The sequence below is a fragment of the Manis pentadactyla genome, chromosome 14, assembly GCF_030020395.1.
Source record: "Manis pentadactyla isolate mManPen7 chromosome 14, mManPen7.hap1, whole genome shotgun sequence".
NCBI classification, from domain to species: Eukaryota; Metazoa; Chordata; class Mammalia; order Pholidota; family Manidae; genus Manis; species Manis pentadactyla.
In genome coordinates this window covers 53235083-53250856 of record NC_080032.1, presented here as the reverse complement: position 1 = coordinate 53250856, position 15774 = coordinate 53235083, and the positions used below count along the sequence as shown (strand labels likewise).

General features: G+C 39.5%; 1 protein-coding gene across 1 annotated transcript in view; it reads right to left on the bottom strand.

Annotated features, from left to right (window-relative positions):
• The window catches only part of LOC130680538 (collagen alpha-4(VI) chain-like), a 283814-nt gene that overhangs the window by 69697 nt on the left and 198343 nt on the right, over window positions 1-15774 (bottom strand). The window contains 4 exon segments of the mRNA XM_057491269.1: window positions 1993-2098; window positions 4545-4757; window positions 14815-14880; window positions 15033-15186. Coding sequence (XP_057347252.1) covers window positions 1993-2098; window positions 4545-4757; window positions 14815-14880; window positions 15033-15186 — 539 coding nt within the window.

The window sequence follows — 15774 nt, the reverse complement described above, 5'->3', positions numbered from 1 at the left end:
AAACAGCTTCAACTCAGACCTTAATGATGTCTCAGAGATAAAGTTCCATCAAAAATGAGCTTCAATTAAGTGACAACACAAGCAAGACACATGCGGGAGAAGCCTGAAGAGATAGCAGAGAGCAAAATCAGACTTGCACTGACTATAGATATTGAAATTATCATACCAAGAATATAAAATATGTGTACTTAACACATCTAAATAAGTAAAAGAAGAATGAGTAAAAAAGCAAGCAACCATAAAAAACAAGCAGATTTGATAAAGACTCAAATACAACTTTCCAAAGTGAAAATTAGAATAATTGAAATTAACAAACCAAAGTTAAGTGACATATTAAAAACAAGTAACAAGGATTAGTGAACTAGAAACTAAAGAAATTATTCAGAATGCAGCATGAAAATACAAAGAAGTAGAAAATATGAGAGGTGAAGGGGCATTGAGAATACAAAGAACTAAAAGTAGAAATACCCTATGACCCAGGAATTCCACCTCTAGGAGTTTACCCAAAGAAAACAAAATCTCTGATTCATAAAGATATTTGTACCTGTATGTTTATCACTTCGTTATTTACAATAGCCAAGATATAGAAATTACCAAAGTGTCCATCAATAGATAAATGGATAAAGAAGATGTGGTACATACACCACATGGAATATTATTCAGCCATAAAATAGAAAAAACACCATGACAGAGGGTGTGATATTAAGAGAAATAAGCCAGATGGTGAAAGACAAATATCTTACGATTTTGCTTACATGTGGAATTTTAAAACAAAACAAAAAGCAAAATGAACAAAACAGCAGTAAACTCATAGACACTGAGAAATGACTGGTGGTTACCATGGGGGAGGCATTGGAGTGGGCCGGTGAAGTAGATGAAGGGAATGAAGAAGCACAAAATCTCAATTATAATATAAATCAGTCACTGGTAATAAAGTGCAGAGTAGGGAACAAAGTCAATAGTTCTGTAACATATTTTTATATTGACAGATAGTAACTAGTTAGGGGAGGATTAAATAATATAGATAACTGTTGAATCACTACGTTGTATACTTGAAACCAATATAACATTGCATATTAACTATACTTCAATTAAAAAATCAACAACAAAAAAAGAGGCATTAAGGATAGAATGAGAAGTTCTCACAAATTTCTAGACTTCTGTAAAGAGATAACAGAGAAAATGAGAAAGATAAAAATTTGAAAAACACAATTTTTCTAAGGAATTTTCAAAAATTCATATAAGGCACAAATGCTCAGATTCAAAAGCCTAACAAGTTCTAAGCAAGATGAATAAAAAGAAATTCACACCAGAACATATCATATTAAAACTGTAGAAAACTAGAAACAAAGATAAATTTTTAAAGCTACCTAATATTTTTTAAGATTGCTGACAAAGGAACAACAATTAGTTTGATGTACAACTTCTTAGCAGAAATAACGATGGGCAGAAGGCAATGGAAGCCAGAAGACTGTGAAATTACACTTTCAAAGTGGGGGGGCGGGGGAATTGTTTGCCCAAGAACTATCATTCAAGAAAAAGAGTAAAATAAAGAGATTTTTAGAGAAATAAAAACCCAGAGTTGATGAACTTCACTAAATGAAATTAAAGCTGTTCCTCAGGCAAAAGAAACATAATCTTCAAAAGAACCATGTTCTTTTGAAGGCATCAGTGGAAGTAACAAACATGAGGGTAAAGCTAAATAAACACTGACTAATAAGACAATAATAATAACAATGTCTAATTAGTAAAATTTAACAAAAAATTGGGAACCAAACACTGGACAGTAAAATGTTATACGGGAGGCAGTTGATTAGACCTAAGTTTCTAGGGTCCTTATATTTTGAGGATAAGGACAAATATATAGAGATTAACTTTAGACACTGTCGAGTTTGCATGTTAGAACTTCTAGACCAATCATGGAAAGTATAAATAGAGAATATAAACGCCAAAGTAATAGAAGGAAAAAACAGAATGAGCAGCTTTCTGTACTAGTTCTCCATCCAAACCGTCAATACCTTCATCACTGGGATTTCCCTGTGGGGCAAAGGAAATTGGGCACGTCAGACCCAAGAGGACCAGATGGACCTGGTTACTGCTTTGATGTTAATTTTCTTGTTCATATTGTTTCAGATTTTAGAATCTAGACTTTCCGTAACAGCATATAATATATTCAGTTATTAAAAAGCAATGATAGTTCTCTTCCTGAAATAGTCACAAACATTGTATACTGTTTTTCTTGACAGTTTTAGGTGATTCAAAAAAAAGATAAGAAGAAAAGAAACTCACATTTTGAATGCATAGAAAAACTTCCTTTTAAAATTCTGCACTGGAAACAAGTACCTGTTGCCCAGATGGTATCAAACCCTTCCCGCTAGCTGCCCAAGGGCTACAGACGGTCCTTTCATCATTGACTTTGCTTAGTTTTAAAAAACTGATATGCCTGAATTAATCTGCAGGTAGAAACTTGGAAGGTCTCTGATTAAGGAGAAATTGAATGGGAGTGTGTCCATATGTGTGCATTTGGGTAGATTTATAATTTAAAAAATCCTTAAGAACTGAAAACTGAGACCAATTAGATGGTCAGAGCAAACCCCGTGAGCCTCACGGCTGCATTGCATTGAACATTCCATCACTTTCATCTTAGGGGCCCTTTGCTTTGCCAACTATCTCAAAATGATGCTTAATATATTTACTATAAAGCATCTTTTGGGGAAAAACGTCCAGCGTTTTGCCAGCAGAATAAAATGCATATGCATGTGTGCAATAGTTGAATTACTCCTAATGTCCACATAAGGAAATCAAGTTTCAGGCATTTTCTTTTTTTAGCCAAAGTACAGCTGAGTTAGTGCATGAAAAAAAGCATACCAAACTCTCAGACTAAAATTACTTGATGTATTTGCCACAGGCCATCGCGGGTGAACCAGTGGCACCAGGAGGTGGTGAGAATAGAGTCTCTATCAGCCCTTGTGTGTCTTGTCCATCACTTTGTAGCCACTCCCTAGGATAATGTGGGACCAGAGGGGGTGCTTAATAAATATTTTTTGAATGAATGTGCGAATGGATCATCTGCTTCTGAATCTGAACATAAAGTGCATTCCCTTACTGTGCCAGCTCCTTTCCTACCGACCCCGTCCTGGCATCCCTCTCCCATTCGACTCCCACATTGAATAGATTCTCCCTATCACACCTTGAATTCAGGACCAACACTTCCACACTATCACGTGATAAATACGGTGGCTCAGTTGTTATGGCGTTAGCAAGACTTGAAAATCATCATATACATCCGTGTCTTAAACCTGAAACGGGTGCCTTACAAGTAGCCGTTTATCAGCATGGCAGCTTGGCAGTCGAGGGCCTCTGACATACTCCTTTGTCTGAAAGTTTTAAGCCCCCCAGTCACTCGGCACAGGAAAGGGAGTGGACTCAGAACTGTGTTTCCCAAGGAAACTACCCTCCAGTTTAAGAAGAGTAAGAAACGTCACCTACGTTTTCTCCTGAAAATCCTCCTGCCCCCTGACGATAGGAGGAAGTAAAAAGGACTGAGCTTGAATGAGACTTTCAAACCATCATTTCACTGAGTAAACCATATGCTCCCTAATGTCAAGAAAATGCAATTCTTAGATAAAAATGAGATTTCTCCAGCGACGATGGACATCCCAACCTTCTGACACTAGCTCTCCTGTTTGCCTGTGGCTTGGAGAAAAGTGCACCTTGCAGTTCCTCACATAATTGGGTGAACAGAAAACAGCAGTGACCAGCCACTTATTATTACGACAATCATATTTTTCAAACAAAAATGAGCATACACTAGCTAACAAGCATGAGAAAGTTTCCAGGAATAATAGGACAAATTAATTAGAAGATTAACTTGCTGAAATATACAGGATATGTTCACTGTGGTCAGAAAAATTCACTATCGGACTCCAAGTTTATAGGAAAAAAATTCTGCCTTATTAAAGGAGATTCTCTAACCCTGGAAGATTAAGAGATATTTGATGCAACTACAGAAAAAGGCAGCCTCACCCTCTATCCCTTTAGCCTTTAAAATTTCAGGGTTCTCAAGCCCACTATCCAACTTCCAGCACTGTGACCCTTTTCTTGAAGGTGTTTTTCTGGTACCGGAGGCTGTCCACATGCAAAACAGACTAGAAGTGCTGAGAAATTGAGGCCCCCTCAAGGTAGCCTTCAACTAATGCCTGACAGGTCCTGGTGTGTAAACCACAGCTCCCTTCGGCCCTGGGTCATGCTGTGCATAGACACTGGCTGCCTGCTTCTCCACAGGCAAAGGCTCCATCTCCCCGCCACGGCAGTTTAATGAGTAACGCACTTTGTCAGGCCACCTTCCCTCCCTGTATACTGCCTGTGCTCCCTACTAGTATTTACTGAGATCCCTCCCAAGAGAGTATTTGCACTTGACTTCTTTTCTCACGCTCTCCTTCTGGGAAACCCTCAGTCTGAGAAGGAGAAAATGCCATTGCAATGATGAAGACTTAAGATCTTCCTCATTCTCAAGGGATAAAACAGAGCTAGATAAAGAATCCTACAGCTCAAGGTTCACACTCACCTCAGGTCCCCTCGCACCTGGGCATCCGTCCTTGTTTTGGAGCCCAGGAGGACCCCGGGGGCCTCTTTTTCCCTGTGGAATAATGATGCACCTGGAGACAGTCAAGCAAGTACCTGTATCACCTCCCAACCTACTCAAACCAGCAGAAATGACTGTCAGCATGACTAAACTGTGACATGGTCCATGCAATTACTTCCACATCCTCAAAGGCCTGATCAGATACCTGCAAGGCAACCATTAATGTTCATCCATCAACTGTCCACATGGATGACCCTAAATCACACAAATCTGAACTACCTGTATTTACAATCAGTTCAGTCTAGCCACATGGTCAACACCTCAGCCTGCCGCAGACACAGAAGGGGCATCCAAACATTGCCTCAGGGCGGCTGAAACTGATGCAGGTTTCCTTGTGGTCCTACAGAGAATAAACCCCTATTTAACTCTCTCTTCTAGGTGAAATCCTGCCACTCCTAAGGCATAAACCATATGTCACCTCCTTTTCTGAGAAGCTTTTTCTGTTACATTGTGTAATTGTCTGTTTTTGTGTTACACTGTTTCCTGCTATATTGTGAGTTTCTTGGAGACAAGCACAGCATCTCATATATTTATCTCTGGGTTTCCAGCCCTAAGGACAGTATCTGGCATGCAGTAGACCAACGGGATGTGAAGAATGACTTACTGAATTACATCAGAGAATATCACTTTTGATACAGGTGTTGGATAGGGAAGGGAATGGAAGTACCATACATTTTGCCAAATTGACTGAATATAAATTAGAAAGTAATACACATCCTCTGAGCTTTCATCAGAAGAGGGTCTACAAATGTAACATCTCACTTTGACTTAATGAGGTTGGGTAACTTCCCTACATAAGCAGCCCAGGACAGTGAAAGGGAGCTTGGTGATGTAAGAAGCACTCAGGGTCTGGAATAAGTTCAAGCCCCAAGCTTTCCACTTGCTTCCTGGGTTTGGAGAAGCATGTGACTCGGTGAATTAGTGTCCTGAGTTAAATGATGAACTAAAATGTGGACATGGATAATACTGATTCTAACCATTCATGGGATTGGATTGAATGTATGACATACTGTACTGAAATTACTTCACCAGCCACATGGATTGGACAGGTGAGGTGCTTCACACGAAGAGAAAATGAGAAAAGCCCAGGGTTCAAAATCAGACAGACAGGGTCTGGGCACGTCTCCATTCTCCCTGACTGACTTAAGAAAGCCCCGTGCTCGCTCTGAGTTTCTGTTCCCATGTCTATAAGAGGAAAGCATTGACACTTGCCATTAGAGCTGTGATGAAGATCAAATGTCATAATGTATACACACTGCCTAATGCAGGGCCTAACAAACAGGAGGCGCCAAATAAATGTCTATTTTCCCACTGCTTTCTGGTCCACATGCATTTTTAGGCTCAGTGTGTGATGCTTAAGCTTCATATGCAAAACTAAAGCCTAACATAACATAAGTGTTATGAAGTATGAATAATGTCAATCATGAACAATCTAATAATTTTAAGAAAAAAGTCACTATATGCAAAATAAATGTCCCTGAGAAAGCAGGGATACCAAAGAAAAGTTCTCAGTATGGTTGCTCAGATGGCTATTATCAAAACAAAACAAAAAACAGTACTGGTGAGAATGTGAAAAAGTTGGGACTCCTAGGAATTTTTGGTGGGGGTACAGAAGGGTTCATCTGCTTTGGAAACAGTATAGTACTTTCTCAAAAAAGTAAAAAGATAGTTACTATGTGGTCCAAAAATTCCTCTTCTGGGGTGGTACCCCAAAGAATTGAAAGCTGTGTCTCAAAGAGATATTTGCACACCCATATTCATAGCAGCATTATTAACATTAACCAAAAGGAGGGAGCAACACATGTCCATTGACAGATGAAATGAATAAACAAAAAGTGGCATACAGTTTCAAAACATAATATTCAAAAGCATCAGGATATAACCTCAAATCACTCATTATACATAAAGCCAGATAAATGTCAACACAAATGAAACATAATCAAAAGTAGCCAAAAATGAGATGTCACATTTATGAATTATCTGGACAAATAAAGTACTTTGTATGATTTAAATTCTTAAAATTTTATTGAGACTTGTATTGCGGTAGAGCACAGTGTCTATCCTGGAGAATGCTCCTTGTGCCCTTGAGAAGGACGTCCTTTCTGCTGCTCTGGGGTGGGTCATTCTGTATATGTCTGTTTCATCAAGCAGTTTTATAGTGTTAAGTCTTCTACTTCATTATTGATTAACTGTTTATTTATTCTATTCACTATTGAAAGTGGAAATTACAGTCTCCAACTATTGAAGAATGATCCATTTTCCCCAAAAAATGTTTTCAACTTATGCTCATACGTTCTGAGGTTCTGTTACATTTGGATATGTTTATTATTTTTATGCCTTTATTGGTGGATTGACACTTTATCAATATACAATACCCTTCTTTATCAGTTGTAATATTAACTTTAAATCTATTTTGACTTATATTTGTATAACCATCCCAGCTCAGTTTTGGTTACCATTTGCATGAAATATCTTCTACTGTCCTTTCACTTTCAAATTATTTGTTTCTTGGCTATAAAGTGAGTCTTTTGTAAACAGAAAAAGAAAACTGGCACAGACATACAATAGATTAGTATTCACCCATCAAAAGGAAGGGGATTCTGACATGCTACAACATGAAGGAATATTGAAGATATTACACTAAGTGAAATAAGATAAAAGACAAATGCTGTGTGCATCTATTAAGGACGCACCTAGAGTAGTCAAATTCATAGAGACAGAAACAGAATGGTGGTGGCTGCCAGGGGGAGCGGGAGAAGGGAATGTGGAGTCAGTGCCTCATGGCCACAGAGTTTCAGGTTTGCAAGACAGAAGGAGTTCTGGAGATAGGTGGTGGTGATGGCTGCACACTAATGTGAATGTACTTCATACCACTTAACTGTACACTTAAAAATGGTTGAGATCACAAATCTTGTTATGCATATCTTACCACAATTAAATATTACAAAGAAAATTGTAAAGAAAAAATATTCTTACTACTTCTGTTTCTAAATCTTCAATTGCTTTACATACAGAAGAAGGTATGTGTTTCTCAAAACTAGTCCTCAGAAGAAGAGTATTCTTAAATTTGAGTCTTCACAAAGCCCTCAGAGCATCTTGTATTTCAGGACTCTTTCTATTACTTAGCTTTGAAAAGCATCCTACTGCCCCTTAGTCAGGGTTAGTTTGAGATATTTATGGGATGCTTATGGAAGTCACCTACCAGATCAGTGAAAAAAGAAAACAAAAGGAAGTAAGGAAATCAAAGAAAGAATATTTATTATATTTGAGGGTGAGACTGTAACCGGACAAGGGTGTGCTGCCAAGTGAGCCATAAACCAAATACAGAACACCATCTTTTGATAAAGGAAAAAGGCTTTATTGCAAGGCTGACCAGCAAGGAGACATAAGGCAAAGCTCAAATCAGTCTCTGAATTCTGAGGGAGTACAGAATTTATTCAAAAGCTTTATGTATAGTTAATAGAGCTCATGCATATTTAACAAGGTTTGTGAAATTAAAAGGAAATTAACAGAGTTGGGGCAGTACTTTTCTCCACCACCTGCCTGGAGTGTTGCAGGAAGTTAACAAGCTACTTTATATATTGTATGCTCTAAAAATTGTGGCTAACCCCTGCCCAGAGGTGGAGACTTTAGTAAGGTAATAAGGAAAAGTGATTAGCTGACTTCTGGAAATGTTTCTCCAGTCCAGTCTGGGCAGGTTGCAAGCAGTTTCAGTTTCTCACAGCCCCCTGAATTCCTACTGATTCTGAGAAATTAGCTTGACACATTCTGAAACTATTATTCTTCGGGTATCTTCAGCCTGAATTAACCCTGTGGGATATGGTTTCAAGACCTCACAATTTCCAATGTTAGATGCCATGCAAACAGGACTTTTAAAATAACACATTTATAAGCTATAGAATTTGTAATTACATTGTGAAGATTGTAAAAATAATCTTTAAAGAAAAACGAGGCAATGGGTTTTTGAAGCTGGATATAAAGTCTGCAGTGACAGATTTCACAGACAGACTTGGAAGTGGTTTACCTTAACCGAGTCAGACGGAAGTGACCATAACAAACTCAGGAAAACCAGGGGAGATGTTTCCAAGAAGTGGCCCCCATGGTGCTGAGGAAACTGATGTAGGAAATGCACGCGAGGAATTTTCAATAAAATGGTTTGATAAAATATGGGGGGAAAGGAAAAAGCAGAATTTCTAATTTAATATATCATTTCACAAAATGAAAGACTTTAAAATGCTTATGTGTAACTAAACATATTAAGTAGACATCTCTCTAGTTCACCTATATCCCTAAAAGTTCATAAAAATTCTAATTGGGCAAAAATATTTTGTAGGAAATTCTCATAAGAAAATGGGAATTGCCCTATAATGGGCACATATGTTACGTTATTGTGAGGACAAACAAGAAGACGGCCTTACTGTGCTTCTCACTCAGATACTAAGTTCTACCGCATGTAAAAACTGGTCTCCCATAATGAGGTCCACTGCCTGCAACTCTGCCTCTCTGCAAATTCACTTTTGGAAAATACAGCCCAGAAGTGTGTGCAAGGGCTCTTTCGCGATGTCTCCCAGGGGACACTGACTTTATGGTGACAAGCTGTGCAAAGCAGTGGTTAGAGCATGTGATAGGAAATGCACACATGCCCCCGCCACACACATGTCTTTGTCAGACACTGTAGGTCAGTGACTTCCATTTCATCAACTTGCTTTGTGACCCCATTCCAGATGTGCTCTTTTTGGGGGCTGCAGTTTTCACACATGAAATGGGCAGGGCCACGGGCAGTGCAGGTGAGCATGCTGTCACCTGCTGTGTTAACTCGTGGAATTCCGGGATAAAGTGAGAAGATGGGTTTTAAAGGATCTCAGAAATCACCACCATTTCTGCAACTAAAGCGTATTACTTAAATGATAATAAAGGATAAAACACATACAGAAAAAAACAAGGAAAAACAACAACAAAACTGGTCTCCCGCTAGCTCACAGTAGTCGCTCAGAGCCATCAGTTTTAGCCAAGGCTTCATGGAAGAATAACATCACCAAAGGTTTTGCAAATGCTGAGCTGGTTCAAGTTCTTTTATGAGAAAGGAGAGCAATAATGAACAATAATGTCTTACTTTGTAGATGAAATGAAGAAAGGTATACAAAATGTTTAGTGAGTATCTGACACATATGGGAAGCTCTCAACAAATGTGAGCTGTTTTTGTTATTACAGAAGTCACATTCTTTTGTAACCTTAGATAATCTCACTAATTTGATATATAATTAAGGCTTTGATGCTTAACCAATGCATTTTTAAACCATGTAGTAAGGGTAAATTTTGAAAATACATAGAATTCACAAGTCTGGTGGGTTGTGTTTTTCAAGAGATGGCCACAGCAAAATCTCTATCCCTTCTGCTATGACCCTGGTGTTCCCCCTTGCCCAGACCCCCACTCTCCTCTTGAATCTGGTCTGGATTTAGTGACTTTAGTGTGCAGTAGATGTGGCCGACAAGGCGCTGCCTGACTCCTGAGTCCTGCTCAGAGGACCTGTAGCCTCAGCCCTGGACTCCCGGAATGCTGTCTCCCAGAAGGGGAGCTCCCTGTGGGGTGCCCCTGTTAGACCCAGCCCAACATATAGGGCTGACTGGGCTCTCCCTGTGCCATCCCAGCTGAGCCAGCGCGTCGGAGGAAGCCACCTCCCCAGTCATCCTCCAGCCCAGCCCAGCTCAGACCCGCTGAGACCCCAGACACTGGACACGAGCCACCCAGCTGATCCATATTCCGGTTCCTCGGTAGCAGAACCGTGCGCAGAATCACATGGTGGTGGTTTTACACCACTAGGGCTTCTTTTGGGGGTAGTAGACGACTGGAACAATTAGTTGGTTATTTTTCCTTATACACTTTCAATCTAAATCCACAACTACAAGCCCCATTCTGAAACCTGTCCATCTGTAGAGAGATATTTCTGCCATTGAGCAAACCCACATGACCTGATTTTTGGGGAAATGACATTAAAAGTCATTCAGAAGACAACATATTTTGAAGTTACCTTCTCTTACAAGAAATGCAGTAAAAAGAAAATGAGCCCTGGTGGTGGCCTGATGGCAGACACAGGGGCCGCTGCCCCAGGAGGCTGTTGAGCCCTTGAAATGTGTCAAGTCCAAATTAAGATCTGCTGTAGCTGCAAACGGGCTGGATTTCAAAAACAGTATACTTTAAAAAGTAAGCTGTCTTTCCCATTTTCATATTAATTACATGTTAAAAGAATTATACTTTGGATATACTGAGTTAAAATATATTATTAAAACTGTTTCTTTCTGCTTTCTTTAAGATGGCTACTATAAAATTTTAAATTATATGAAATTACATGTGTCACTCACATCGTATTTCCTAGAGGGTCTTTGTAAAATATCTTGGTTTTAGGAAGTTAAGAGAGCAGAGAAGGGGGACAAAATAATGTCCCACCCTAGACAGACAAGGGCTTGTTTATCGTATTTGTCTGAAGTTGGTGTTAAAATGATCTTAATGGTCAGACCTTAAATTATTCTCTTAAGTTAGGCCAGGCTCATTGAACCACAGGCCAACCAGAAAAACTAAAATAATAATTACGGACATTTTAAAACATCCTATAAATGGGTAGGAATATTTTTACTGCATCTAAACAAAAATAGCAAAAAACCACCATTCACATTTCTGAATATAATTCTAACCTCTAAGACTATGCTTACTGAGGCAAAGTAAGGAAAGAAAGGTTGAGCAATTCTCCTGTAAGCATACTCAAAGAAATGGATCAGCATAAGTCTTAGCAGCTGCCACTTTTCTCTAATTTCTGCTTATTTTCCATCTTCAAGCACGCTAAATGTTTGGAATAATAAAACAATGTGCTACCCTAAATGGAGCCATGGGAACATTAATGCTTGCATAAACCAGTGATTTGAAAAGTTTGACCCAAAAACCCCTTGGGTCCCCAAGGCCCTCATGCTTGGGGTCAAAACTATCCTCCCAATTACACAAAAATGTTATTTTCTTCTCTTACTCTTATTCTTTCCTAAGTGTACGGTAGCATTTGTAAGAGGCTACAAAGCAAATGGTATCAGAGGACTGAACACAGAAGCATGAATCCAGTTGTCTTCTAGAAAGCTAGACATTAAAGACTTTTGAAAATACATAAAACAATGCCATGTTCTCACTAACACATTTTGTTTTGGAAAATACATTTAGTTTTCATAAAGGAATATGTGATGTTAAGGGTTTATTCTTATTTGAAATAAAATGAATTTAGAATTCTTTCCATTTTAATTTCTAAAGTGGAGATATCTATAGATAGAAACCACCTCACCAAAAGCTCTTTGAGGCCCTCAGGAGTCTTTGAGAGTGCAAAGGTACCCTGAGACCAGAATGTCTGAGGACCAGTGGTGTATACAAATCAACTTTAGAATAGACACCTGTGGCCACACGTTTTTCTATCATTTAAAATCAGCTAAAGATGAAGGGGTTTTAAAATCCTTTTTGTCCATATATGATGCAATAAAGATGGTTCCTACCACATTTCAGTCCCCCTGCTAACACTTTTCTCTATAGTATACATTTTTCTCCACAGCCAATCACATGATAGATACCGCCCCTTGCCCAGGGATGAATCCAGGACTACATGCAAACGGCTGGTGGGTGATCAGAATTCCAACACACTTTTGGCCACTCAGGGAGACATTTGAACAATCTTTCTATGAGAATGGGCTTGATTCTCTTCAATAATTCTGTTCAACTGTTTACAAACATGTATACCTACTTAATAGTAACAAATTACCTGCACTTCAGCTCACAGCTAACAACTACTATTATATCCATGTGCATATAAAACACAGACCGCATTTCCAGTCATCCCCACCTCACTGCCTGGAAAGCACAACAGCCGTTCTCATCATGAGATGCCTCCCAGGGACCATATCTTACAAAGTTTGCCCACCTGACATTGTTTTGCTTGCTGGTTAATTTTATAGAGATATTTTAAATGGCACAGATGAGAACAATTCTCATGATGTAAGTTCATTTATATTGCTAATACTTTACCCATTTTACTGTAGTCCTTCAAAGCAAAAAAAAAAGATTCAGTACTTAGATGACCTCCTTGTTTACCAGGATGACCAGGTACTCCATCGAAACCCTTCTCTCCTGGGAAGGAGTCAAAACAAATAATATGGATTCTAAATTCTTTATTTCTCAAGTTTACATGCAATAAAAATTGTTATTAACAGATACCCTTGTCTCACTGAGTTGATATTTTATTGAGAATCTACTAAATGTTGAGCATCATGCACAGAAACATATAGAAACAAATACTTGGTCTTTCTTAAAGTGAAAACTTGAATATCTATCTTAATTGTATATAAACCTATTTTTACTTTTCAAATACACCTTTTTAAGCCATTCTACTGTGAAACTATGAACTCTAGTTAAATTTTTAAGGAAAACTTACTCTTAAAGAGACCTTTGACCTTGTTTTGCAAAAGTAAGCAAAGGTATCACTGACCATGTTATTCCTGAGAAATGGTTGTGTATTTCTCTATGACTCAGCTTTTGAGTCTTTGTCTCTTTTATTTTTTACTTCTCTTTAGAAAACTAAACCCACAAACCATTTCCTGTCAAGGAAGTTTGGCTTGACATTATATAGCCAGATTTGCTTATTTAGTCTGAAAACTGGTCATTAAGATTCGAGAGCCATCATCTGTTTGTGCTCAACAAAGATATGAAAGTTAATACAACCAACCAGTAAACTGTAACAAACAGAGTGGAGAAGTCAACAACTCAGACCATCCCTGTCTTCGGCCTTTGAGGCACAGTCCTTCAGTAGCCAAAAAAACACTTCAAGAGGTTTCCAAGTTTGATTTTCTGATTCCCCAGTCTGATATTTAAGGACAGTATGAGGGGATAAAATCTAGTACTTTTAGGCATAACTACAATTCATATTTCAAAAGGTAATTTTACACTTTTTACTGTTCTAAATTAAGATTGATCCACACAGTCAATAAGGCTCATTCAAACAACCTCACAGAAAACCTTACAAGGTGAGAATATAAACAGGTGGCCAGAGCCACCAGGTTGGGTTCAGCCTCACACATGGACCTGTGGCTTCACTCCCATCTTGAAGCTGTGGTCCCTGTGGGAAGGGAACCTTGTGTCCCTGGATATCTGAGGACCATTTCTGATGAGATATACTCCCCTAACAGAGGGGAGCAGTAATTTTCCTGTCACTTAACCCTGGAGTTAACAGAGAGCTGCAGATTAACCACTAGTGACCCAATGAGTTTCTCTTTCCTCAGAGTGTAGTGCTATTGTATATGTGAAAGATGGAGTGAAGTGGAGTCCCTGATGTCAAAGGGTTTAAGAATGGAGCAGGGCGGCCGCTAAGGAAGTGGACCTCATGCACATCTTCACCAGGAGGAGCCCTGAGAACTGGACCAGACTGTAAATATTCTAAGACCTCCATGCAAACACCTGCACCTTGCTGCAGAGAGACCGCTTAGCGATCGCCTCGCACACCGTCCTCCTCAGTCAAGGTCAGCTTTCTGCCACCAGTGCCCATCAAAATCCTTTGTCAACAGCACATATAAGCTTTCCTTTTTGGCTTTAAAAACCCTTGACTTTTGCCCCCAGAGGGACACATTTGGATTGCTACCGTAATCTGTGTACCCCGAATTACAAATCCTCAATCCCAAATAATGGCTTTGGCTTAATTACCCCCTTAAGGCTTACACACTGAAGCTCAGGAGGGAAAGAAGCACCAACTCCTGGAAAGAAAGCAGATACTGAGCAAACAAACATTGTATAGTCAAATGAAAATTTCCATGCGGTGATAGAATCTGTGGAAGTATTTGTCAAATAAACATAAGCAGATGGCATAAGATAGAGGAAAGCGTGTGAGACTTGGAGCCAGGTAGACGTGGGGGCTCACGTGCCAAATACCTCTTGGTGACTGGGTGACCTTGGGAAAGTGATGTTCCCTCTCTGAGCCTTAATTCCACACCTGTGAGATAACATTTACCTAGAAGGTTTGTGAGGAAGGTGGAATTTTATAAGGTGTGTTAAAGACATCACATAGGGCCAGGTACATAGTGGACACTGAAATGTCACTTCCCTCCCCATCCACACCCAACAAATAGTCCCTTCCTCCCGAAGTACCCACCGTCACCTCTTGCCCACCTTCTCCAAAGAATTCTGCATACCTATTGCAGCATGTTCCTTCTGCAACTGTGTCCTAAAAAACAGAATCCATATCACATATGCTTTTTTATCTGTGTTAACCTACATCACATCACACATTAAAGAGTCAAAATTCTCTCAAGGTTTTAAAAATTATTATAATCAATAGACCTAGTGATAGTGTTTTAAAAAAAAGTACTTCAGTACTTCAGTACAAGTTGCTTCAGTAAGATATTTGGGAGGCATCGCAGTGTGGTGCTCAGAGGTTGATTATATGCAAATCCTCTGCCAAATTCTAGCTCCTGGAGCTTTTCTAATTTATGCACACCTCCCAGGCCAATAATGAGGAGTCCAGAGAATCCTTCAAATACCAGTGGGTAGGCAATTTATTTGCATGTCATCTCATCTAAATGGGCTTTCTTTGTCCGGGCCCCAGATATTCACCCATCATACCAATTTCTATACCCTTCACCTGTCTGGTCAAATACTGCATCTTTATTTTGAATCAAATCTAGGTCACTGTGCATGAAGAATTGGTCTGGTGTTGCTCTTCAGCAACAAGAAGGTGGGGGGACAAGCAGGACCAGCCTGTTATCCCCGGGGCTGAGCGAGAGGGCAAGTGTCAGCGGCTTGGACACCCTCCCCTGAGATCCGGGGAAAAACAAAACCACACCAAGTCGGGAGATGTGTCAGCCTCAAGGGCACAGCAAAACTCAGCTTTATTCCATCAGAGGCTTAGCTATATAGGGGAAGATAAGGAAGTAACAGAAACCAATGGGAATTGATTATCTCATCTGTCACCAGGGTCTTTAGGCAGGTTTCGGGTTAGGTGGGGAGGCAGAGTTAGGGCCAAGAGCGCATGCGTGGGAAGCTAGGCCACGAACGCAGAAGTAACAAGGGAGGATGGAAACCTCCAGTCTGCGGCCGTCACAGGCCTAAAAGAGGCAAA